The sequence below is a fragment of the Egretta garzetta genome, unplaced genomic scaffold, assembly GCF_000687185.1.
Source record: "Egretta garzetta isolate BGI_Z169 unplaced genomic scaffold, ASM68718v1 scaffold46, whole genome shotgun sequence".
NCBI classification, from domain to species: Eukaryota; Metazoa; Chordata; class Aves; order Pelecaniformes; family Ardeidae; genus Egretta; species Egretta garzetta.
Window position 1 is genome coordinate 9,124,337 of NW_009260268.1, and position 26,914 is coordinate 9,151,250.

General features: G+C 37.5%; 2 protein-coding genes across 14 annotated transcripts in view; one reads left to right on the forward strand and one right to left on the reverse strand.

Moving 5' to 3' along the window:
• The first annotated feature begins 6 nt into the window (after positions 1 to 6).
• On the forward strand, positions 7 to 21,062 carry AASDH (aminoadipate-semialdehyde dehydrogenase). 13 transcript variants are annotated; one of them, XM_035897758.1, is made up of 15 exons: positions 7 to 98; positions 451 to 704; positions 2,740 to 2,860; positions 3,546 to 3,886; positions 4,670 to 4,862; positions 7,290 to 7,531; positions 10,307 to 10,413; positions 10,825 to 11,039; positions 11,570 to 11,762; positions 12,277 to 12,395; positions 13,738 to 14,575; positions 15,693 to 15,856; positions 16,457 to 16,582; positions 17,915 to 18,046; positions 19,125 to 21,060. In XM_035897758.1, exons 2-15 carry the CDS (start codon positions 475 to 477, stop codon positions 19,530 to 19,532), a joined length of 3,429 nt encoding a protein of 1,142 aa, XP_035753651.1. In that variant the 5' UTR covers positions 7 to 98; positions 451 to 474; the 3' UTR covers positions 19,533 to 21,060. The 13 variants fall into 13 exon arrangements, 11 of the variants coding, with proteins under 11 accessions (XP_035753651.1, XP_035753652.1, XP_035753653.1 ...); XM_035897759.1 differs by having other exon boundaries at positions 7 to 46; XM_035897764.1 differs by lacking the exon at positions 7 to 98 and adding an exon at positions 1,612 to 2,284 and having other exon boundaries at positions 621 to 704; positions 19,125 to 21,061.
• Positions 21,063 to 23,508: 2,446 nt separating this feature from the next.
• CRACD (capping protein inhibiting regulator of actin dynamics) overlaps positions 23,509 to 26,914 on the reverse strand; it is a 28,771-nt gene continuing 25,365 nt past the window's right edge. The window contains exons 7-8 of the mRNA XM_035897833.1: positions 26,579 to 26,744; positions 23,509 to 23,669 (exon numbers count right to left, since the gene is read on the reverse strand). Of these exons, the coding sequence (XP_035753726.1) occupies positions 23,509 to 23,669; positions 26,579 to 26,744 (327 nt within the window). The remainder of the gene's footprint in view (positions 23,670 to 26,578; positions 26,745 to 26,914) is intronic.

Consider the following 26,914-nt stretch of genomic DNA (forward strand, 5'->3'; position numbering starts at 1 on the left):
GCGCCGGGAGGGCCCCGTTGGGCAGAGACGTGCGCCAGCACGAGCGGTAGGACCCTGACGGCCCCGGCGATCGGAGCGCTGGGTTTTCTGCTTGCAGAGGAAAGATTCGTATTTCACAGTTCTATTAAAGAGAACATTATTAATTGAGTTGTGTTAATAAAGGAATTAATGCAGTTGTGCCCCGCTTTAAAAATAAAGGTCTAACACAGGAACTACCCCTGTGCAATGAAATCTTAGTGAATTACTGTATCCCGGGCCCTAGGGTGAGACCCCTGGTAAACGATAAAAGTCTTAAGCTTTACACTTCTGCAGTATAAGGTGTGGTGAAGCTGTGCGTTTTCTGCCAAGTGTCTTCCTTCCTACTTGGTAGCGTTTTGTGTGTTTATGTAATTTGACTAAAGTATTAAAAGTTAGGAGGTGACAATGCAGGCTGGTTTGTTAATCTTTCAGGGGGATTGGAGATGTGCAGCTGAGATGACTCTTCAGGAAATGGTGAATCGGGCAGCTAGCCGCTACTCTGACAGAAAAGCAGTTTGGTTTGATGAATGCAATGACAAACCTCCAACTTTCTACACGTACGCGACGGTGGTTGAGCTTGCCATGGAATTAACAGCTTTCCTTCAAAAGCACTGCGATCAGCAAGGAAAATGTGAAATAGGCCTTTACTGCTATCCAGGAATAAACTTACCATCTTGGATCTTAGGGTAATAGTTTGAATGCTTGCATTCTATGTTTGTTTTTTAAGGGTCATCTCTATTAGAGCAAATTTTCAGTTTGTTTATACTTTTAATAACAAAAATGCAGTAATACCGTAGTAATACAGTCAGGAGGCGCTGGGGTCTTGCATTCTTTAAGAAAAAAGATGACATTACAATCGTTTGAAAAGCCAATGCTAAAGCTTTTTTGTATCTTCAGTTTGTGATCTGTAGTGTCTGTAACTATATCCATTCTTTAAGAAGCACATGATTAAGCATATTTATAGAAATGTAAAAAATTAATGACTAGTATCTTTTGTTGCATGTGTTTAAAAATGGAGGTGATCTAACAGAATGACTGTGCAGCTTTTTTAATGTATTCTTGTCTCACTAGCAAAAAAAAAGATGCATTGGAGACAAATTTTATGCTTTAACCTAATTGAGTGTACAGTTACAGTTCCATTACGAATGTTGTAGAAAAAAGTACTGAGCAATGCAGCACTAAAGTGACATTGATTATTTAATGGCTAGGAAATTTAAATGTTTGTGATCTCAACACTCATGTTAATTCAGCAATTTAAAAAATCCTACTTCTGCTGATGAATTCTAATGTTTTTATCCTTTATATATGTATCTTTTATATCCATTGCATTTAGGATGTAATATAGAATCCCAGCACGGCAAGCTTATTTTCTTCAGGTGATGTATACAGCAGTGGCTGTGCTTCTTAGGGGGGATGATCTGCGTTGGTATTTTCCTATTGTCACACTGCACCTAAAATGCATAACAGTGCAAGAAGATGAATCACAGTAAACTGTGAAGATGTCGGTGAAGTGTGTGAGTGAGTGCTGTAATCATAAACCATGCAGAAGCGCTCAGGAACTTTCTCACTGATCAGAAAATACTTTTTCCCCAGCCCAGCAGTGGAGCAGGTTGCCCAGAGATGCTGTGGAGTCATCATCCCTGGAGGTTTTCAAGACCTGACTAGATAAAGTCTTGAACTACCTGGTCTGGTGTCACAGCTGGGCCCCGCTTGAGCAGGAGGTTGGCCTAGGCAGCCTGAGGTCTCTTCCAACCTGATTTATCTGATGTCCCAATGAGCTGAGCAGCAACACAGTTTTCTTCTGCTGTGTGACTGGGAGCTACCAGGGCATTTTGATTATTACAGCTATCGTTGCTGAGTAATTAACTGCTACGTATGATGCAGGACAGGCTTATTAGCTGCTTACTGGCATCAGTGGCTCTTCATGTACACAGAATGCTGCAGTTTCCAAGTCTTCGTTCCAGATCTCGTCATTACTGCAGTGATAAATCACTTGCACAAGAAGGAAATATAACTAATTGTACATGGGAACCCAGGCTTAGAAGAAATTTGAAGATTTATGGGAAGCGTTCATATTTTAGTTGCCACTTGCTCATCTTGGCTGTTTGTGGCATTAATAAATTCAAGTGCTTGTCTTTATCAAATGGAGCCACTAGAGGGGGGGATTGGAGCGAACAACTGTTGAGGAAGCACTGCGATGTAAAGCTCTGTGAGTGAGAGCAGAATGATACTTCGTGTTCTTCTGTTTATTACGGCAAAAACTCCAGTACGTGCTTGGATTCTCTTGTGCTGGTTTTTTTAGACTAGGGAGAACAAAAGTATTTTCAGTGTGCAGACTTTCAGTGGTTCTTTTAATATGTTTACACATGTTGTATGTGTATAAATGAAAAGCTTTTATTTCCGTTCCTAGTCAATAGCAGCAGCTTTTAAAATGTGGTGGTGTTGATGTCAGTGACACCTTTGTCATCACTAGCCTGCTTGGCCAGAAATAATGTTGAATGTTTTCATCTAGCTCTAATCTTTTTCCTTGCTGTAAAATAACAAAAGGCAACACTGATTATAATTTTCTTCCTACTTTATTTCCAACAAAATCTTTAAAAGTTGTGTTATGACTACATTTTCTGGGTCTGGGAACTATAAAAATATACAAGAAATGTTAGCGAAATTTAAGAGGATTTTTATTTAAAAAAAAAAAAAATTTAAACATTTTTGCCTTGTTAGAATCCTTCAAGTTCCAGCTGCCTATTCTCCTATTGATCCAGATGCACCACCAATGTTATCGACTTACTTCATGAAGAAAAGCAATCTTCAATATATTCTTGTTGAGAATGACAAAATAAATGTAAGTGTTCAGGCTTCTACGGGAATCATTAAAGGGCAGTTTAGAAATATGTAAGCTGTTCAGATTGTATTCTGTTTTAATAAGCTTCGATGGGGCTCTGTTATTTCTTCATGTCAAGAGGTTGTCATTCTCATTCAGAAAAGAACATCTTTAAATTAGAAGTGCAAAGTGTTTCTCCTCCTCTTCAAAAAAAATTGCCTACTTTCCGATTGCAGTGTTGTCCAGGCAAGCTCGTTGGGCACTTGTGATGGAAGGCTTTTCCAGGCTTGTTTCTCCATATGTCAAGGTTGAGAGTTGGAAATCTTTGCAGTAGTTAAAGTAACTCCAGCATTTAATTTTTCGGTTTCCTTTTGTCCAGCTCCTCCCAAATCTTATATCCTTGCTCATTGCAAATGGAATAGACAGGATCGGGCCATCTAGTTACAATTCAGAGTTCTTTGTCTTCTGCAGAATTCTTTTCATTATTTGCTCAGAGAATTGTTTATTTCTCATTTATAAGATCTGTGTTCACTCATACTTAATATATAAAAATACCTGAGCTTAAAACTGTCTTATGTGTGTCCTCCAAAAGTAGAGGGATGAAAAATCACAGCTTATTTGTATGAAATGCTGTTTCATATTTCATTGCATACAATAACAGTGCATCCTGAGTTCTGCTGTTTGAGTTGTTTATTTTCTTCTACAGAAATTCCGGATGTCCCATGTTGGTTGGTTTGACTGCAGTTCTTCCACAATAGAACATATTGGTTTAACTCTCTTCCAAATGAGCTTGAGCAATTCTGATTTAAATTCACAAGCAGACGATGTGAAAAGTAAATATGAACCTCTCAAAGCTCTGGATAACTCACAGCCGGGATATACCATTTGCCCAGATCAAACTGAAGTAAAAACATCAGAAGGAGGATACATGGACGTTGGCCAGAAATACTCCTTAGCGTATGTCTTGCATACATCAGGAACTACTGGGATCCCCAAAATAGTCAGAGTGCCTCATAAATGTATAGTGCCAAATATTCAACATCTTAAGTAAGTGTGATTTCCAGTTTTCCTTTTGAATGCTTTTACAATTTTGACGTTTAGGGACTCTTGTTAATACTTCAGAGAAGTGTAGACTGGGTTTTTGCTAACACTGTTTCACTTCCTCCTCCTTCCCTGCCTTTTCAGGTTTCTTAGTGTCTGTTTCTATGGCTTCTAAATAGCATCATATAAAATTTTGTTCCTCTAAATGCTATTTTTAATGTTGAAATGATGCTTTACCTGAATTTTTGAGGAGTGTACTTCAAATAATATGCTGTTGCTGTAAGTATTGCATTCTGGCTTGTGGCTTAAAAGAAATAGATAACAAAGTGAATTATTAGTTCACAGTTATACTTAGTGTGTTCTGTAGTTTTAAAATCCTAATTTCTTTTTAGGCTACCTGGGTTTCTTCCTGTTTCATTTAGTTCTTTCTAAAAAAAGTCTATTATGGAAAATGCTACCTTTTTTTCCTCTTCCTTTGTTTTTTTTGTTTGGTTGGTTTTTGGTTTTGTTTTTTTAATGAGCATTCATTAGTTGAAATACCCCCTTCTATGTACTGTATTGGTGTGTAATGTGGTGGATACCTTTGTAAAGGATCTCGTTAGTTTGATCAATAGTTACAGTTAATCTTGATGCAGGAGCTCTTGTCTGGCCTGCATATGCCTACATATTCAGAGTAGCCCTTAATTCCTTAGCTTTGCTAAAGTGCATCTCTTTCATGCTCCTCTTCCAGCTCGGAAATTTTTTTAACAAGATGCATCAGATTTTTTATTCCTAGCTTTCTTATTTTAGATCCATATTTGAAATCACACAGGATGATATGCTATTCCTGGCTTCTCCTCTAACATTTGACCCATCTGTGGTTGAATTGTTCATTGCTCTGACAAGTGGAGCCTCTGTTCTTATAGTACCAAACACTATTAAAATGATGCCTGTGGAGCTGTCTGCTGCTCTGTTTCACCATCACCATGTGACAGTGTTGCAGGTAGGCAACAACCTAAGATAAGTGTCTTGCATCTCACTTTTGCTAATGGGTACTACTTTTTCATCACTCTGGATGCTAATGATGACATAGCAGGAGCATTCTTCCTTGAATGTGTAGCTCATGCTATCCTCTTTGCTGTGGAGTGCTAGCTGTTTAGAAAATTACCATTTTCTAACTGGTTGTTTGAGCCAGCCTCAAACATTTCCTGACGGAAGACAATGAACTAAGATAAAATCAACATTCATCTCAAGAAAGCATTAATTCTTAAGAATTAATTAAATTATTCTGTTAATTAAGCAGTTACTTCTAAAGAGTCTGGTAATGGAGTAACCTGTTACAGACATTTTTAGCACTTTTTAATGGGCTTGATCTTAGAACCTTTCCTCATAAGCAACTTTTTAAGTTTTAATGGTAGTCTCTATGCTAAAAATACAACAATTAAACCAGCACCATTTACAGGGTGGTAAAATGTTTGTCATTTTTACAATAATGAGAGCAAGAGAATAATTGGTTCCACAGCAACACATTTTTTTCAGGGCACCTGTTTATATGAGGCTTCATGTGCCCCTTATGTCTTGGAATAGATCATCTCCTATATGATCTCAATTTTAATAGTTTTAAAGTTAATTTTTGGAAAATTTACTTGAAGTTATGAGCATCCAGCATGGCTGAATAAGCCTAGCCCTTGCCTTGTAACGGGGTACTTTGTAAAACTATTTTTAAGTATTTTTAAGTATAGGAACTTAAATCAGGGTTTGGGTGGAAGAGTCACAAGAAATGGATCTCACTTGTCACCAACTTTGAACAAAATTAGTATGGTCTGATTAGTCTATTAACTGTGATAAATCAACCCCTAAGCCTTGCTTTGTCATTAGTGTTTTAGTTCTGAAGTATTTGCACTCACAGAAATGCTGAGATTTCCTTTTCATTTGGAGGAATGGTGGTAGCTGAGACTGTAGGGTATAGATTTAAGATTAGTGACTAGTTAGCTGAAGATTCCACAGCAGAAAAAATCCACTAGTTACAAATATTTTGTAACTTTATTCTCTGCTCTTATTTTTATTAATTATGATTGCTATTATTCTCAGTGGTGTAGATTTTCCTGTCATATACAGGTTTCTTGATCAGTTTAGCTTACTTGCTTTTAAAAAAAAATTTCAGATATTAATCTGTTAGTAAGATTTTTAAACCATGTTTTTTTAATACTTTAAAGGATTTTTTTAAAGCATGTTAACCATTAATAGAGAAAGGTGAAATTTGGCGAATTAAGGTATTTGAGATTTCTTTCTAAGAAAAGTTTGATTTTGTGATTTATTTTTTTTGTCATTGTCTGTATCAGTGGAGGAAGGGCTTCTTAGCTGAACTAATGACAAAGATGTTCTCCTTATAGCTTAAATAATGATGAATAATTTTATGATGTTTCTTAAATTATAGTGAGAAATACCCTTCCCCTCTTGACTTGCTTGAGCATACTTGAGAAATCTGAAAAGTGGTTATGAGGAAGGGGGAGAGTAATTTTTTTCCCGCCTTTGTTCTTCACTATAATTCACTGAAGTTAAAATGATCAGTTGAAACGTGATGGTCTTCATCTATTACTAGAAGAAAATAACCCAGTAAAAAATAATTCCATTAATTTTCCAGTCCTCTTACTAGAAAAAGTAGGCAAGAATGATAGTGAACTGTGTCTGTTAAAACAATTTGTTGTTTTTCCCTTCAGGGAAAGGGCTGTACATCACCAGTAGTTTTATAAAGGAAGTTGTATTTAAGGAAGCTGGTTTGGTTTTGGTTTTTTTGTTTGTTTGTTTCTTTTATTTTTCCCCTGCTCATTTTAGAGTGTGATGTGAAAGCTTTCAGGAAAACTAACCTTTGTAAACTGTTATATTTACACAAACCAGGAACAACCCAGAATCTGGCATCCTAGGAGTTTTTAGTGTTATGGAAAGGTGTTTAAAGTTCTATATGCAGGTTAATCAGATGTGTAGGTTGTATTTTAGCTGTAACATGCTGGAATGAAGGGAAAAAAGCTCAAAGAGTAACATCAAGAGAATACGGTGTTTGCTGCTTTCTGTTTCAAAGTAATTAACGTAAGAACTGACGTGCACATAATAGCTGAGACACAACAAGGAGCTCATAACACCTCTAAGTAAAAAAGAAACTCTGCAGAAGGACATAGATTAGTGCTGATAGTACTCATTAAAGGCTTCACATAAGAAACAAAATCTCACAAAACACCAGCTTGATCTGTACTGGTATCTGATGGTTGATGCCTTCTACTAAACATAGATGATTGTTAAGAACATCCACAATATAGCTATGCAGTGGATAAGATAAAGCAGGAAAAAGTATACACATGTACTGAAAAAATATAACAGATCTTTTCTTATCTTTGTGTTTTGTTTTTTTTTTTTTTTAATATGTATCATTCAGGCAACACCAACACTTCTCAGAAGGTTTGGAGCTCACATAATTAAATCAAGAGTGTTGTCTGCAAATACCTCACTTCGTGTCTTAGCCCTTGGTGGTGAAGCATTTCCTGTACTGAATCTCTTGAAAAGTTGGAAGCACAAGGAGAACAAAACAAGTATTTTTAATCTATATGGTATTACTGAAGTGTCAAGCTGGGCCACTTGCTACAAGATACCTGAAGAGGTTTTTAGTGCTGATTTTAGGTAGGAAAATTCTCTGGTTTTGTGGCTTGGCATGCGAATGATGAAAATTACTAGAAATAGAATCTCAGTCTCGTGTTTCCAGGGCTACTGAGTCCTCATGAGTGTTTATGCTCGTAGAAATTACATCTGGTTTTTATGTAGAAATAGACTAATCCATTCTCTCTTGCTCTAATACAGCCCCCTCAAGTAGAAGTTGTTGATGAGTGATTTTTGAATGACAGAACTGTGGTCTGAAATTCTGTGTACTTACAGACCTGCTAAGTTTCATGTAATGTGTCATGATGGTGTCTGTTTTAGTCATCTCTGTATCTAGACCTCTTCCTCATTCCTGTCTGTGATTCCACATGCTGAACCTGGACTAGCCTAGTCCAGGGTATACTGTCTCTGAATATGTGGCAGTACTGAATCAGTGTTGCACTTCTGCAGGCAAACAGCTCCTACCCAGTTTGCTAGTAACATCAGTTAGCCATACTCTTGCTCATCATGAGGCTTTTCCAGTAAGATCTTGCATGTTCAAGGAGAAGAAACCTAACAGAGCTGTCTGAGAGTAAAGAAATGGGGCTCTGTAACTTAGTCATAGCCTTGGAACAAAGATACACCCCTAGGTTAGCTCTATCAAGTTCAAAATGTTACTTCTGAGATTTATTTATTTTAAGCAAAAGTGCTCAAAGATTGCTTTCAGATGTAATCAGTAGATACATGTGTGTTTCTTACTGCTACTGTGCTTTTGCCTACAGTTTTTAAAACTCCACAAATAATCAATTAAGCAGAGACTAAGTACTGATTTTTTTCTAATATCGTATAATATACTACTCAGCAAATGATCCCACTGATACTACTTGAATAGTATCGATGACAGAAATTTGCCCAAAGTGGCTCACCCAGGGTCTCACGGTAATTTTACTTCAACTTCCAGAAATACTTTCTTTTCATCATTTAGCACTCTCCATTTTCACTCAATTACTGTCTTTTTTTTTTTTTTTTGGTTCATTGTATTTTATAAAGAGAGTTGTAGGAGTGTCAAGGTCATGAAAGGTACTTCCAGTTAGCTTAGTGTTTCATTTGCTCTCTGAAACATGAAATTATTCCCTAGCATGATAATGATACATGTGACTTGAGTTAGATGTGTCCTATGAAATGGGATGTTTTGGACAAATGATGCGATATCTTAATGTGGTACTTAAACCCTTGAAGACTGAAAACGGTGGATGGTCATAAAGTGTTATTAAATTATCATGCAAAGCTCATTTTCATTCTGAGTTCAAACATTACCTTATCAGTTAAACTGTTTTTTCTACTCAAAAGTTTCTGTGCTCCAGATGTAATGTGGCGTTCTTCAGTCTTAACTGAGGTGCAGTTATAATGATGGAAGTTTTTATTACTGACTGTTGTCTCCCACCCTTCACCTCAGAGCCTGTTCCCTCTGAACCTCATTGCAAAGGGAATTAGGGCTCCTTTGCAGCAAGCAGCCCCAGATATAACAAAACCAGGACAGACCACTCTGTCTTCTTCGTTTCTTAGTATTGGTAGGACAATTGCTAGCTGAATGATGAAAACTGGCAGGGTTTCTAAAGAACACTAGAAAACAAAAAAAATTCAGCACAAAGTTAGTGCCTTAGTGGTCTGCACCTCTCTGGTTTTTAGGTAAGTTTGGCAAAATTAAATGTCAGATCCCAAGTCTCAATGTCCAAATGAGGTGTTGTTTGTCTTTTATTTTTGCTGTTCTATGGTATATGTAGGAATCTTGGGGTTTTGTTTGGCAATGTTAAATTATGCTCTTTTTTGGTGTTGTCTTTGTGTTGAAACTTCCCATGGTATGGGGCAGACACACTGAATATCTGGGATGCTTTCTCATACCTATTTGTCAGGTAATCATATCTTGAAGCTGACTGGAGGAAGGGAAAGGAGAAGGTTCTCACTTAGCGGAAATACCCATTATACATAGTTTGACTGCTTTTTGGTCAACTTGTGATAAAGAATTAATTGACTGACCAGAGAAAAGGAGAAGTTTCAACAGCCTAAATAATGGAAGTTGAACATGACCTGTTAGGTCAAAATATACTTCATGACAGAAATTGAGCTGGAACCCATACCTAACTTCACATATTACCAAAGTTATTTAAAGTTACTTTGCTTTTTAAATTTTGCTTTACTGAAGAAACTACATTATTCGCTACTCCCATTCAGAAATATATTCAATAAATGAGGTTCTGCAAGTGCTTGAAGAGGCTTCAGAATGAAGGGAAAGGAAGGAGTTGGTCTGCAGCTCAGTAGAAATCTGTAATAGATATATGACATTGAAATTACAGTTTCTTTTATTTCAGTCTTTTCTGAGTCAGCTGTACCTGTAGCCACAGCATTGGTAATAAAGTAGAATAAAAGCTAGATAGGACAGGGAAAGAATGAATTAAAAAGCAGCTCAATCTGTTTAAATGGGTTGAGCTTGGTGGGAGTTTAAACCTGGGGAACTTAAAAACTGGCTGAAACTCTCAGGGTACCCTCAGGGTGTTTCAGGGTCCATTCAAGGCTTATTTTCTGTCATTCTGTGTTTTTTGGTATATGATAATGAAGCCCATGCACATTGATGAAGTTTTAAATTTTGAACAAATTGAGATGTTTTTAAAGGAGAAACATTTGTAGAGGGAAGCCCCAAGTATCTGCCTTTGCTCTAATACCAATCCTTTAAAAGACTGTATGCTTAGTCATTTCTGGAACAGTTGTTTTATGTTCAGAAGAGAAAGGTTTTTACTGTTTTTCTCTCTTTAATGTATTTAGGACTGATTTCCCTATTCCTTTGGGATCACCACTCCTTGGCACAAAAGTTGAGGTCAGAGATACCAACGGTTCTGCAGTTCTAGAAGGCGAAGGACAAATATTTATAGGTTATTTGCTATTTCTTATTCTTGTAAAATACTTCTCTTAATTGACTGAGTTTTAATAATAAGTTGATTATTTTACTTGGTGTCTGGCTCTGATATGTGATTAATATAGCATTGTAAATTCCCATGGGGCTGAGAACCTTCTGATAGTGTTTTAGGTTGTTGGAATAATGAACAGAAAATTACCATCATTTTATCTGCAGACTGTGCTTTCATTATATTGACTTTTTTCCTGCTTGCATTTTGACATCCTCAGTTGAAATAATTTCTGTGAATTAACTGAATTAACTACATAGCCCAATTTGTACGTTGCAGAAGTTTTAGACATTGGTAATAATCTTTTAGTACTTCTTATAATGCTTGTTAGAGTTTAGGACATTTTGGTAACATACTCATTATAATTTTCATTTACAGTTAGCCATTTAATATATAAGAAGATGATCTTTTCTTGTGTAGGTGGTGAAGAACGAATCTGCTTTCTTGATGCTGAAATAACTGTACCCCTGGGTACAATGAGAGAAACAGGGGATTTTGTAAGAGTGCAGGATGCAAAGTTGTTCTTCGTGGGTCGGAAAGACAATCAGATTAAACGTCACGGCAAACGTTTTAATATTGAATGTTTGCAGCAGGTAATATAGCATCTAGTGGGAAGAGTGTGCCAGTAAAAAAGAGCAGGCATAAGGAACACATCGTTATCATCAGAAATGGGTATTTACTCATTTTCAGATGACTTTTAGGAGTCTAAAAGAAATTGGGAGGGTATGTTATCAAAAATCTAGTAACATAATTTAGGGAAGAGTTTGGTTCTGAGTTCTTGGAAGTCTGTTTTATTGTATGGTTCCTTCCAGCAGAATTGAGAACTCTCTGAACACCTGAAAAATACTGGGTGTTGCACTGCAATGTTTGTAGAGTGATTGTTCTACAAGATTGAATGTCAGACTCATGGATTATATCTCATTTGTGGCATTTAGGCAAATAATACATATATCTGAGTTAATTTTTATGTTTAGAAGTACAAACTTCAGCTACAAGAGAAGATATTTTATAGGGTGTTACATAGGAATGTGAGACAAATGCAAGTTTTAAGTGTGTACTTTTGTGTTTTTTATTCTATTGATGAACTGCATTTCAAAGCAAGACTAATATTTTTTAATTACAGGCTGCTGAAGATCTTTGTCAGGTAGAAGCTTGTGCAGTCATCTGGTATCGGCAAGAAAAACTTATCCTGTTTGTTGTACCCAAAGATGATTTAGAAGAGAGAGAAACACTTAAAGAACTCCAGAAACGTCTACCAGCTCATGCAGTCCCTGATGAGCTTGTACTCATTAAAGCATTGCCTTTAACACCACATGGTAAATGAAACTGTTAAGTACCCTTGACACTTATTTCGATGGTCTTTATTCCTTTTTAATTCTTTTTTTTATTGACCAAAATCTGATACCTGATTCATGCCTTTTAAATATGTAGATTAGATAACTAACTCCTAATAGGAAATCATGCCCACGTATTACGTTTTCTTTATAAAGTTTAATTTGCGAGTCAAAGAGTAGTGGTAAAATCAATGTAGCATTAACACTGCACCTGTCTTTTCTCAGTTCTTCCTGTTGCAGTCTGCAACAGAATGCTGACTTCAGCTGGGGAAAGATCAGATTTTGAAGGTGGGATTATGTGGGAGGCTAGGGTAAATTTTCAGAAACCTTACTGGGTTCTGTGTAGGTGATTGACTGGGGAAAAAAACCACAGGTGCAGCTGAATACAAATAAGGAAGTGTGTACAAGAATAAAGTGACTGTTTGGGCAGAGCAAGTTTTGGAAGTGTAAATGCTAAAAGAGCATTGAAAAAAATCATACTTTATTTTTTACAAAGGCAAAGTTGATATATCTGAACTGAACAAGATTTACCAGAACCGTCTAAACTCCAGAAGGCGTGACAGTAAGCTGAGTGGCGCAGAGGAATTGTGGGAAAGATTGCAGTATTTATGGAAGGTAGTATTTTGAGCTGCCTTTTTATCTTTGCAAGTGGATCATTATACATGTGTCAGGAATTAAACAGTTTTAAGAAGTATGACTAATACAACCCGAATATTCTAGCTGCCTATAGATTTAAGCAGTACAGCTCTTTCTGTTCAGTTAATACTTAAATATAGTCTCTCTGCAGTGGCCAAGAGGGAGTAATTTATATTTCTCGATCAGATAAAACTGCAGGCTGTGAGGTATAAGCAATTAGCATAGGAAGGATGTAACGTGTCAGTAGCTTTTTGAATACTGCTTCACATGCCAAAGAAGGTATTCCTAAGGGAAACCCTTAGGGACTGGGACATGGAAACTTTGTACAAAACAGCTACTGTGTTAGTAGACTTTCTTATTTCTAAATGTAATTATGAATTGAAGAGTTTTTTTAAAATAGATGGCACAGTTGCGTAATTGTCTCTTGGACTGTCTGTTCGTATTGTTTCTAAATTTCCTTGCTAAAGACTTGTTTTTCAAGGTGCTGAAATGTGATGCCAAACAGTATTACATTTTTTTTCCAAAGATAGACTTCCAAGTTTCACCTGAAAGTGGGATTTGCTGTGGCTAGGACTTGAACAAGTAAATGTAGTGAAATTAGTAACACAGTTTGCTTGTGCTGATACTTACTGTATTGGTGGCTATAGAAATGATAACCCAAAGGGATGGGATGTGCCCTAGGCCCATTATGGACAGCAGAAAGCGGCTTCCAAAACCAGAGGATTTGGACTTTGCACCCAGACTTAACAAGCAGGGAGTACAGTGGGGGGGAGACATAGTAATTGCTGTTTGTTTTAGTAATGATGCGAAATCCAAAATCCTTCATGAATTGAAGGGGTTATAGCTTCAAAAGTAGGTAGATAAGTAGGTTACTTAAACAATTCAGAAATAAAAGATACCAGTTTATATAAGTTTTATTAATAAAATAAAGCACCTAAACCAATTTTATCAAAAGGCATCAATGTTTTATCTGCGAAGTTGTCATTAATAAATGTTACGGGGGTTGAAAATGGCCAATAAAACAGCAGAATTTGCTTTAATTTCTTAGACTGCAGAATTGGAATTGAGCAAAACATTTTGTAGTACAGAACGAGTATCCCCCTTTTTTGCTGTTCCTTCCCAACTCTTGTTCCATCGCTACCTCTAGTGGCCCTAAAATGTTTTGTTTGATTTTTTTTGCAGGGTAGTGAGTTTCCTCAGTTGTTGATTTTTAGTGGGACTTCCAGGTATTCAGGTGGATTTTACCCAGCTTGAGTTTTTATGTGTGTGAAATGCTGTAACACCCATGGACTGTTACCTCTTTCCTTCTTCTTTTCTCCAGTCTGTTCTGGGTCTCCTAGGTGAGTCCACTGGAATTCCTAAAGATGCAGTATTTCTATACAGTGGTGGAGACTCCTTAAAGGCTCTACGATTTTATGATGAAATTGAGATGCTAGTAGGCAAAGCTGTGCCTGGACTCCTTGAAGTTATTCTCAGCCGCTCAATTGAAGACGTTTATAGACATATTCTTAAAATTCTGTTTCCAGTTGAAGACCAATTAATGAATGATGACAATGTTGTGAAAAGAAAATTAAGTGGGAACAGTGGAGAGGACTTCCATGGAAAATATATTAAGCTGGAATCTGAAAGAGGTCTTGAGGTTGCCTCAGGGTTAATTTCATCTATTGCGCTAAGCAGAGGAAATAAATTTTTTTCTGTGAATTGCACCAAGTCTTTTATGCAACCCAATAATACAGTACAGGTAGGAGTGGAACTGCTACAGCAACCATCCTTTCTGCATTTAGTGACTCCAAGTGTAATGAACAGCCACGCGCAAGAGTATGAAATGGAGAACAGAATTTTAACACTTACGAACAAGGCAAATAAAACAGACTGTTGCTCTGTACAGCAGATCCATGCAGACTGTAGCCATGTGACAATGGCAGAGTTGGCATTATGCATAAGATGGAAGTCAAATACAAGAAAATGTGTTGATGCATCACCACTGGTCGTAATACCATCTACAGAAGGAGTATCTGCATCTGTATATGTTGGCTCTCACTCTCATGCAATGCAGGCGATAGATCTTGATTTGGGAGAAATAAAATGGGAGCAGAACCTCGGAGATCGTATTGAATCTTCTGCCTGTGTATCTAAGTGTGGAAATTTCATTGTTGTTGGTACGTCTTTTGTTTTAACCTTCATTTTAAATTAATTTTTCTGCTAAATACAAGATGAATGACAGAGAATCTTATTTCTTACCTCTGAATGCCCTCCTTCAACACTTACCCATAAATTTCCTTATCTGCTTCAGAACTAATTTATTGTAAAATAGAAGCAGAAGGAAGAAGTAATTTAAGTTTCATGATAACCAGTGATGGAGCTTATCTAACATACACACTTGTTTATGATGTGCCATTTTATTACTAAGGCCTTAATAAGGAATAGTCAGTGGGTACAGTTTCTTTGTAGTGGTTGATTAAGGTGTGACCTTTAAATTGTTTTGTTTTAAAAGGGATGGAAACATGATGCAGTCTTAAAATGTCTTTCAAAATTGATAGAGGTAGAAATTAGTACATGGTGCCTCAGATTATTTTTCACGGAGTTTAATTATCTCGTTTAACTCTTCTTTTTGGAAATGTAAAGAATGTGTTTGGATAGGGTTTTTTTGTTTTATCATATCCGTTGTCAACAGAGTTGCCATTATTCATGTTAATGTTATCTTTTTAGCTAATACGTATATATTGCTGGTTAGCCCAGATGTCCAGGTGGTGACGTTTTTTATGCAAAGCTCATGTTCCCATCTTTTTGCTAGTATTTTGATTGCTATTTACTCTGATAACAAAATTGAATGTTTCATGAAAACTGAGGGAGTTTCTAGAACTACAGTTCAGTTTTCATTAGAAAACATACAGACTTTTTTCTTTCAGCATGTTTGTTTCCAGAAAGGAAAATTAGGGAAGGGGGTAATTAAAAAAACATCCTTATTCTCCCTTCTCAGCAGCTCTTCATGTCTTCTAATATTATTACTGTAAAATCTGATAGAAAGACAGTGGAATAAGTTATATTCTAAATGTAACCTGGAAAGAACACACAGAACAATCAACTTTGAATCTATGAACTATCAGCAAAGACTTTGAGCTAAAAGAAGAGGAGGAGCTTTGGAAAAGTTTTGAAACTGTACCTTGTGAGTCATCTTATTTCTTTCTAGCAGTGATGCAGCTAGCAGCATAAATCACACCATAAGTACAAATATTCATTATCCTTCTTTACCCTGCTGTATTTTATTTCACACAGGTTGTTATGATGGTTTAGTGTATGTCCTTCAAAGCAGCAACGGAGAAATACACTGGACTTTTGGCACAGAGGATACTGTGAAAAGCTCTGCAGTTGTAGACCCTTCCAGTGGACTAGTCTACATAGGATCACATGACCAACATGTATATGCTTTGGATATTTATGTAAGAGCACTAACTTTTAGGTATAGAATAATAAATATCCAACTTTGACCTTACTTGTAGTACACCAGATGAAGCTCCACTGATGGTAGTACTCTCAGGAGCCCACAATTAACACATCTGAAATATTTAGGCCTGCTTGAAGTGGGGTTAGGATTATGTGGTAGTAAATAGTTTTAGTGGTGTTCTCAGCTGTGGTTCTTGTGCCTACTAGTCCTGGTTGAAACCAAATCTTAAGTTTCTTAGTTATTAAATTCTCTGTGGATGTTTCAGAATAGGGTGCCCAGCTAGAAGTAGAACTATGGCTTAATGGAGGAGAGAGAATCTTACCTTCTAAAAGAGTAGATGAAGGGAGGTGGAAAATAACAGCAGCAGATACTGCCTCTTCATTAGCTGCATTTCTTTTATTGACTGGAAGAGAAAGTAGCCAATGGCATATGTGTTGCTGTAATGGCATGTAGATTATATCTTCACTTCTTAACTAGTATTTGCTGAGTGAATGCAGTGTTTGATAAGCTTTGACATTCAAAGGTCTTTGTAAACATGATGAGTTTTAACTCCAATTGAAATTTTTTTTATTTATCTTTTTTCTTCTGCTTACAGAAAAAGGCATGTGTATGGAAGTTACATTGCGAAGGTGGAGCTGTGTTTTCATCTCCTTGTCTAAGTTCTTTTCCACATCATCTTTATGTTGCTACACTAGGAGGACTACTATTGGCTGTAAACCCAGTATGTACCTTTGCTTACTTGCCTTTGATCCCAATCTCAAATTTAAATGAAACCAAAATGCATTTCTGAAGTTAAGATCACCTTTCTGATGAAAGGAACTAGATGATCATATGTTACCATGGTTTTCACTTGAGGGCCTTATTATTATACACAAGGTTACCATAATAATTCCTGTATTTCAGAAAGCTATCTGGTGATAAAGAGAACTGAAGTGCCTGTTTGAATTTACATGCTGACTGTAGGCCAAAGTTGGAATCAGTGTCTTCTCATTCCCATATACTACCTCATCAGTTAAACTAGTGAGTGAGAGCATGTCTGTAGGTTGTGGTTTTTTTTTTTTTCTCCTCCCTCCCTTTGACAGTAGGATTAGAAAAAAAAATTACACAGAACGTACTGAAATCAGAACAGAATAGAGAAAGAGCCCCCTTCATTCCTCTTACTGTTTCCCTTCCTGTAGTCATTTGAAGAGCTGTCCCCATTAATCTTGGACTGCTTTTCTGTTCTGCGCACTGGGGAAATGGCATTCTTGATAGATGTGGGGCAATTTCATGGTTTTCTGAGGCATTGTTGGCTTACAGCTGGTGCTGCCTGATACAAGGAACAGTCACTTGGAACAGCTGTGCATGTTTTTGTACTTGCACAACCCAGAGCATCAGTGCTAACCATCTTTACCTCCCACCCACTACAAGTTTCCTCAGTAATACCCAACCTAGTGGTAGAAGACCAGTGTATGGTTTTGCAGCTCTAGTGGGTTGTTGTTAAGAAAAACCAGATTATTTTCTTTTTTCCGTAATCCTGAGTAACAGGTAGTTGAGAAACCCAGCTGTAACTCCAAGTGGTTATTTATAAAAATAGGAATGTGCAGGCTACATTAGGAGCTTATTGAGACAATCATAGATTGTGGGCTGCAGCATTTCCTACAGTATTTATAGTTTATGACATAATCAATATGACTTGTTTTCAAGATATCCTCTTCTTCATTGGTCCTCGTCACATACTGAGGAGCTGGGAATGTAATAAAAAATGAATTTGTCATTTATTAAAACTACTACTACTATGCTATTATCATTATTATTTTGTCTAGGGGAATGAAGAGAAGGGTGGAACAGGGGTATTGAGTATCCCAGGGAAAACACTAAACATTTTGTTGGAGTAAGATTTGAAGAGTAGTTTTGCTTCTGGTATGCATTCCGGATGGGAGACGCCTGCTTTTCTTTGCAGCGTTCCCCCCACCAATTCTTAAGGGCTGGGTCAAGCTGTGAAGGAGGTGTTGTTTTGTGCAGCTGCTTACAGTTGTGTTAAGTGTCAGATGTTCCATGCTGCCATTTACAGGTGACTGGGAGTAAGATTTGGAAAAGCTTCCTGGGAAAACCACTCTTCTCCTCTCCTCACTGCAATGAGAAGTACGTTTGTGTTGGGTGTGTGGATGGAAACTTGTATTGTTACACTCATTCTGGAGAAAAGGTAAAAGTGTTGTTTCAGGTTTTTTATGTTCCGCACAAAACCCTGAATAAGATGCTTTATTAATACTGTTTTCTGAGGTTTAATGATTAACATACACTTTTTTGTGAGCCAAATAGAAGTGTCTAATTACTGTTGCAGAGAGGAGAAAGTAGAAAAACTGTTTGCCTAGGGTAGTCCCTGCAGTTCATGGCAAAACAGCAAACTCTCAAGTTGCTTGATGCAGTAGCAGAATTTCTAGTTCCGAGCTTACACCCAGAGTAAATGGTCAAGAGTAGTGCCAGCAAATGAAATGGTATGGTTTGGGTTTTGGAGTTTTTCAAGCATGTTTAAAGCCATCTCTTCTGTAAGTTGGTGGCTATTTAGAAGTAAAGGTTTCTTAGAACATTTATGCATTTATCAAAAAATATTGACATCACAGCAGAGATATGCCAAGTCATAACTCTGGCAAAATATGTGTCAGTCTTCATGTTGAATTAAATGAAAATATTTTTTTAGTTCCTCAGAGATGAATGTGGTTTGTATCTGGTGTTAAAACAACTGATGCTGTTTCTGTTTGTTTGCCTGGGAGGCGGTAGACATGGCAATTCCTAAGCCTTTTCTGATGATAAAATATCTGTTAGTCCATGCCCTGCTCTCTGTCTGCTTGCAGCAGTGTTGCAAAACTGATACTCTCTTGAGGAGGGATCTGCACATCATTAGCATGAGCAGAGGAAATGTGTATTACAAAAGGGATATTTGCCTTTTTGGCAAAGAATGGCATGTTAACAGAATTCTTGAAGTTCATTACTACTTGTGGCACAACAGCCAAGAGTATTCTTTTCCCAAGTGGCCATCTACGTGGGCCTCACAGAAGGTAGTAACTCTTGCACATCTATTTTATAAGTCTTTTTATCACTTACTCTGCGTGTAAAACTTCACTTGTAATTTGACAAGTATTTACCAGCCCTCACTGAAATCTAGTATGTTCTTGAAATAAAATGCTTTCCTGTCAACAACTAGTCTATTAAAATATTGCAGTTGCTGTCAAACTGGTAATGTGAACAACCTTTGATAATGGGTGGTTATGTTCTTTCTGTAGGTTTGGCATTTTTCCACTAATGGACCAGTGTTTTCATCTCCATGCATCTCAAGTTTAACTAAGCAAGAAATATTTTTTGGCTCCCATGACTGCTTTATCTACTGTTGTAACATGGAGGGTAATTTACTGTGGAAATTTGAAGCCACTTCAAGTGTATACGGAACACCATTTGTTTTCCAAAGTGATGACTTAAAGAACAAAATTCTTTTGGCAGCAGTATCTATAGATGGCAAAGTGTGGATCCTGAATGCCAAGAGTGGAACAGCAGAAGGAGTAGATAAGCTTCCAGGAGAGGTTTTCTCTTCCCCCGTAGTATGGGGAACAAAGCTTGTTGTTGGCTGTAGAAATGATTATGTTTATTGCCTGGATTTGTATATAAGAGGAAAAAAAGAACAGCTAAGATGTTAAGCTGCTTTTTTTCTGTTGCTTACATTTGTAAATCAAGAACTCACAGGTGCTCTCTACCTCTCTGCCTATTTTACTGTAGGTAAGAGGTGCTCTCTGCAAACTTCTTGGGTAGCATTTTGCACCAGGCATTGTCCAGAGTAGGTAAAGTGCTGTTTGTTGACTTGCTGTACTGATTGAAGGGGGGTGGCTGCTCAGCACCCAGCCAGAATTTTCACTGCCCCTCCCTCATTTCCCAGCTGTGATTCATCAACAAACATGTTTTGTACAGTTTGGATTTAAGTGTTGTGCTTTGACCTCAGTAGTAAGAAAATGAAAGTCAGTAGTTTGGCTTCAAACACTTGCAGGATTGGGAGAAAACTGTGGTAAGGTGCCATACTCTGCAGGAATAACATGCTTGTCTCCCTGAGGGAGGAATGTATTCCTCTCTCTGAGTCCAGCCTAGCCTGTGCCCCGAGGTTCCTTCCTAGCCTGTGCTTGCTCTTCCATGCGTCAGGCTGGTGTTTGTCTAGTCTGATGACGTTTCTATGCCATGGCAAGGTAACCCAAGTCCTTTTTTGAGTCTAACTGTTCACCTGATTTCCAAAGACATAGCCTGCATTGCATATACTGGGCTGTGACCTGTTTACTACAGTTTGTATAAACTGAGTAGTTCATCTTTTGTGAGCCTAGGCCCTCCTTGGCTTCAGTTCAGCCAAGCATGTATTTAAACTCCACTGAAGTCAGTAGGAGTTACTTCTTGTATTCTGAAGTGGAAATATACTTACACTTGTATATTTATTAAATCTCAATGACAGGTACAGTATGAGTTCCAAGATGAAGTGTGCACTGCTCAAATCAACCATTGTCAAATCGTTTTTTAAGATATTTGAATGAATGCTCTCTACAGTGTCTTTACAGAGAACTATTAATAAAGGGTTGTATAAATTGGTTTTGGTTGTTTTTAATGCCTTAAAAAGAATTACCAGTGGTCTTAGTAATGTGAATCAAGCATTTGAAGTGACAAAAGTACACTTAACACAGAGCATCTTCCTCATAATGAGTCTTCTGAAAGAACTATAGTAGAAACTATTATCTCACTTTCTCTGATGAGCCATCCACTTTGGATTCTAACATCTTGAATGAAAAAGTAAAGTAGAAGTTGCACTGGCTATGTTGCTTCATCACGTCTGGTTCCTCCATTTTATCGTTAGCAGAAATGCATAGGCAAGATGCTTGTAGCACTGTAAAAAGGTCTATTTATAAAGGAAACGTGAACTACCCGTTTAGCAAAAGGAGACACAGAATACTTAACACCATTGATTAGATAATTTTGACTGGGTTATAGTTTAATAAGAATTAAAATGACATTAGTATAATAAACAATTGCACTTTAAAACATTTGAAAAATTAAAAAAAGTACACAACAAATACCCCACAATTATACATCTTACAGTTTTTATACATTACTATATGAACATAGAGGTTAATTGTGTATAACCTTGTCAGGAGAAATGGTATTTTGTGTGTATAAGTTACAAAAAATTGCGACAATATACTACATAGTGGTTTGTTCGGTTCTTAAAACATTTTTGCTGTTTTAAACTCAGTAGTAATGTTTTGGTTTTATTTTTACAGATTTCCAACACTTTATCAGAAATGGTTGCAACAAAGCTAAAGCAAAGTAACACTTCACTTCATTGGTATTTAGTGCAAATTTTTGTTAATTTAACATGAAATGTCACTGTTTAACATGTACACTTTAGAAATGTTTCCACCAAGTACTGTACATAATACAGTTTCCATTATTACACTAGATACCTTTATGGTTGAAAAAAACCTCTGCTTTGAAGCTTTAGATTAAGACCATTCTTAATGAAAGCTCTATTCTATGTGCTATAAATGTATTGTATTGGAAAATTGCATCCTCATGTCATGCACAATAGCACCTAATTTTGCTATGCTTTTCAGAATACCAGTATCTTTAATTCTTTAATCCTGATTTACTTTACCTTATCTGTATTTCCGCCTGGCTCCTTCTCCCAAGAAATAATCATAAAGATGGATTTCAGGCAGTTTAGTTCTTCTAATTACAAATAAACACTGCAGGCTTATAAACTCAGAAAAAGTGTAAACTTACTTAAGCAGCACTAACTCATGGTGCTAGCAGAGCAAAAATAATCATGGGCCCAATGCTTTCTTCAGATAAGCTTGCAGAGGTTTGACTTTGAAGGCATTTGACAGCAGCATTGCCCCGTCTCTGTACAAAACGTTTTAAATACTTATATTAAGGGTAAAAAGTTCCTTTAGAGATTCTGCTTTTACGTATGAAACTGAGCAAACCTGATGGCTTAAGAGACCCAAAAAACCCTATCTTGCTGCTGCGTAGGTACTCAATCTAACATGTCCATTGTGTTTGTGCTATTGTAACCGTGATCCTGAACCGTTGTTTTCTGTTTGGTGGGAAATAGTGTATTCAAGGATGACTTTTTCTGACAAGCCCTTTTTGATTCTTGGAACGGGAGGATGCGGCAGGTTTCATCCTGTTTTCTGCATAATGTAAAGTGCTACTCCTCATGCTGCATACAGCAGTTTGGCTAGAGTACTTCCACGAAACATACGTGGTATCATTCTATAATGATGCAATTTCTTCTCATGAAAATGTCTCCTTTTATGATGTTGTAGGCTTAAATGTTGCCTTATGGTTATAAGAAGGAGACGTCCAAATTTGTTAAAGACTTCCTTGTAAAACTCAGTTGTGTTATAGATTTATTTACTAGGGTGACTTCTAAAAATGTAGACCTAGCTATTTCTGTGGGATGTTGAGGACGGTACATTTTTTACTACATTATGCGCTTTATCCTTTTTTGTAAGAGGGAGGGAGTGAACATTTCTGGTTTAGTTACAAGAAGTAATAAAGCGTTCAATTGCTACAGCAGATACCTGAGATGGGGTAAGTAAGTAAACTTCTTTCTGAAGTGTTCTGGCCGTATTGGTGAAGGTACAGGAAGTTACCCTAACCACCCGAAGTTACACGTGGAGTAAAATCGGGAAGAACACAGAGTTAAAACTCTCAGGACTCTCACTGACTTAGCTTTCGGTTCCCAGTTAACCTCAGTTCTGCGAGTCTCACTCCTGTGGGAACTTACTGAGACTTAGTTCTGCAGCTACATAAGCACAGGAATAGTTTCACTTATTTTAGTTCCAGTCGATTGTTTTCAAGTTGTAATCTGCAATCACTGTCTCTATGCACCTTAAATATGGCCAAGCACAAACAGTGATGCACTTAAATGACTCCCTGGCTTCTTTCTGAAAACTTTCTGACTTTTATTTTAATAATGTTTTTCTGTTAAGTAGTATGAATTGTTTACTTCCTGGGAGTGAGGGAATAGAGACATAGTACATTAATCCTACGACGAAAGAAATTACCTCAGTGTTTGGATGGTACGGTCTTTCTACTTATCAGTTGCAGGTGGAAAGATACCTCCCAAAGTTCTTCATTAGGGAAGAAGCTTTCAAGTAGCAGCTAGAACTGACAGTTCATACAGTTTAACATGTAAAAAAAATTAGGAAGAAGAGAATTGAACATGCATCTTGCCTTAATTTTCAACAATGGAGTTGAAAACAATCTCTGAGATCTCCACTTAGGTGTAGAGACCTAAAATTCCAGAACCGAATACTCATAGAATTTAAGGAGCTTCTGAACTGAAATTCTGGCCCTTTTTATGATACTCACTAAAATTTACATCCAGTATCTGAGCATTCTTAAATTTTTGAGAGAGTCTGGCTCTGAAATTTTTCCCATGAACCTCATTTAGCTATTTGTCAAAGCAATGGAATATATGACTTGAGCAGACTTTACAGTGAGCTAGAGCAAAATGGTAATCAGTTCGGTTTTCAGTCCTTCAGTACATGCATTTTCAGTTTTGTCATGTGTAAAGAGCTGAATAAATAAAAAGAAAGCAATTAATAGCCAGCAATAGAGATGTAACTGTACAGTTTACTTTATGATCTGCGGACAGTCACTCCAGGCTTTTGCTTTCCTCTTGGCTAACGCAAGCCAGGCCGGTTCTGTTGACACAGGGTTAGCATCAGGCGTAGAGAATCTCTTGGCCACCTCCTTTGCCAGTGGGGTTGACGGAACAGAATCTGAAATTTCCACTGTTTTTGATGGGGTGGGGAGGGGAAGAGAAAAAAAAAAAACATTAATTGAACCCTGTACTTCGGCCAGGGTTCTAGAGATTTCGCTTCATTTCTGTGAAGATGATCTAACACTTTGTATTTATTTCCAACCCTCTTAATTAAATCTTTCTTTTTATTGTATTTGCAAACTAAGTTGGGAGGAGCAGCGTTTCCTTTTTCAGCGGTGACTCCAAGTAATGTAACTGATGAAAATAGGGACAAAACTTTCGGTCTCTGTGAGAGCCAGAGAAAACATTTCCAATTTGCTACTCGTCTTCTTTACGTAAACTAATTTAATTACATCTGCAGTGTAAAAACAATGGGAAATAAAGCTGGATTCTTTTTTTTTCTCTCTTTGGCAATGCAATTGCTGAGCACATGTAACCCATGCCTCTTCAGATTAGAGTTCTTAAATATGCAGAGAGAAGAAAGCGGTCCCGTAGTTTCTGCCTCAGCTAACTGCTCGCTTGAGACTATCCTGGAGAAGAAATGAACCAGCTTTCTTCAGTAGCCGTTTGTCACATTTTCTTTAAAACAGTGGATTTAAGGCAGCCTTCTCAGCAAGCAAATGTGTTGAATAAGCAACTGATTTCTAATAAGCAACTTTACAGAGCAAAACCATAAAGGAGTATTGTAGAAGTTGGATGGGAAGATTGCTAAATTCTGGGACAGTGAATGCCCTTGAAGGCAGCCCGGATAGAAATGAGGCTTATCTGGAACCTTGGAGTAAATCTAAAAACCTTAGTTACAAAATAACTCCTCACACATCCCCCTGCCCACTTACTGGTTTTTTTTTTTTTTTAATGAGCCAAAAAGCTTTTTTTTTTGTTAAATGTTCATATTCAGTCCAAATTACTTTTGGTCACATTTCATTTTCAGGTTTTGAATGTTTTAAAAAGCTTTAAAATTGCATGGATGGCAAAAGTTGTTTCTTTTTAGCACATCTTTGATGGTGTATTTTTAGCTATAAGTAAATGAACAGTAGTAGCATCTATTGTTAGACAGACACTTTGAAAAGCTACTTATTTTAAAGGTTATGGTCATTTATGCTACTTTAAAGGTTACACCCTCTTACCAGTTCCTGTTGTACAAGGCTCAAGTGCAAGTCTGAAATACACCAACTTCTTCAAGTTTGGGGTGTTTTTTTAATGTCCTTAGAGAAGGACTCCGCAAACTTTTAAACATGTTCTAGCCTGGTCTTCTACCTTAAATGCTCTCCTAATGGTGGGAAACCCAAATCAGTGTCATCATCCCATAACTACTGGTACATAGTGCATTTGTAGAGTTGATAGTGGCTACCTGGCTACAAATGTAGCCAGTAATCACACAGAAATCCAGTCACTATTTCCTTTAGGGCCACCACAGTTCTATGCTTTCACTTCAGGTAACTCAAAATGGGTAATTCCTCCTCAATTTCCTCCTGAAACTCTCATTCTAGTGCAGACAGACCGACCAAGGATAATTGGGTTTTGGCCCTTCTTTGATCTAATTTGGCATCACTATTGCGCTAGAGTTTGATTTCTGCTAGAATTGACCGTAACATCAGACTACTGAATGTTTTGGGGTAGGGCAGGGCTGCAGTCGAGTGCTGTTAGAGGTTGAGGGGAATGCTGTAAAGCAGCTCCAGCTGCCCACCTCCACAGCCAGTCGGGACACTGAAAGGGAGCATGAAAGTTTTGGGCAATTTGTGTGAGATCTTAGAATGGTTTGGGTTGGAAGGGACCTCTGAAGATCATCTAGTCCAACCCAAGGTGCTGCAAGTGAAGGTCTCGGGGATGCCTGCACTGGCGTGCAGCTGCAGTGTGGACGTGGAGCTGCGGAACCAAGGGAACACAGGCACGCGTGGGGGTTGTTCAGCTTGGAACAGTCTGTAGCACAGGAGTAGCACTGGTTTAGCCTCTACTATTACAGGTCAGATAAATTAATTACCTCATTACCTTTCAACAGTTGCATTCCTTATGGAATTGACTTGCAGTGGTACTGAATAGATTCAGCTGGTATGTGGATTTACTTTCGAAGAAGCCCACACTACTTTGCAACCTGTAAAAAGGTTTCTTCGACACCTTGCGCTCTTCTACAAAACCTATTGCCTGGGACTAACGTTGGCGAGAGAAATACTCAGCAAGTCTCTCTTTCAACAGTCACCTTATGTTAAGTCCTTTGGGGAAGTTTTATTTATTTGTATTTATTTTAACATGCTTGCTTTTTGAGTATGTAATTGTTTCAGCTTAACTGAAGTGACAGTGAGGTTCTGGTTCCAGCCTTCCATACCAAATACTTGACTGGGAGGGAGAAGTCCTACATTCAAAGAGACAGGCTACCTTCAACTGAATTGAATAGGTTTTGCATTTTTTAATGAAATGAGACTACTCATTCCAAATATTCTGGGATGCATGTTTCTCCTTGGCAAAGTGGGAGGTGTGGGAACACAATACCCTTCATTTCCTACTCCTGTACACTTTGTAGAAGTAGCGTTCCCCATCTGTGCTAACCCCCAACCTAGAGGCAAAGCAGCCTGCAACTGCGATTTACAGTGAGTCAAATCCCTCTACTGTGTGTTAGTCATATTCCAAAAATACTATTGGATATGGCTTGGGGAGACAGCCTAATTTTTTTACCTCGAACTGGGGCAATTTGAAGGAAATGCAGTAGTGCAACCTTGATAGCCTGGGGAAGCTGGTAAAAACCTGTTAAAATGATGTACTTGCAGCATGATGGCCAGCACGTGAGGCTGGGACAAGTTGTGTTGTTCCGTGCTGAAAGCAAACGCATTTGTAACTCTAGGGGTAATATATGAGGAAAAAAAAATTCATTCACTTTCTCAAAAACACGGAATACCATTTCTAAAGTGCATTATTCCTAGAGTAAATCTGAATCTCTCACCATACCTGTCACAGAAGTTGGAAGGGTGTTTGACTTTTTTAGCTGTTCCCTTCTGTCTAGTCTTGACACAGCAGTCTCAATTTTCTTCTCCCCTTCCTGAGTTGTAGATTTCTGCAGTGTGCTTGTTTTGCTGCTGCTGAGCTTATTATCTGACTGATTACTTACAGCAGCCTAGAACAGAGAAGGAAAACTGTTAAATGGGAAACAGGCTGTCACGTAGTGGCTACAGGTACGAGATGTCACACTTGATGCCTTCATTCATCACCTGCCCCTTCCTTTTTGGCAAAGACTCTGATACTTTTAAAACTAACAGTTATTAAAGACTGTTAAAGAAAAAAAAA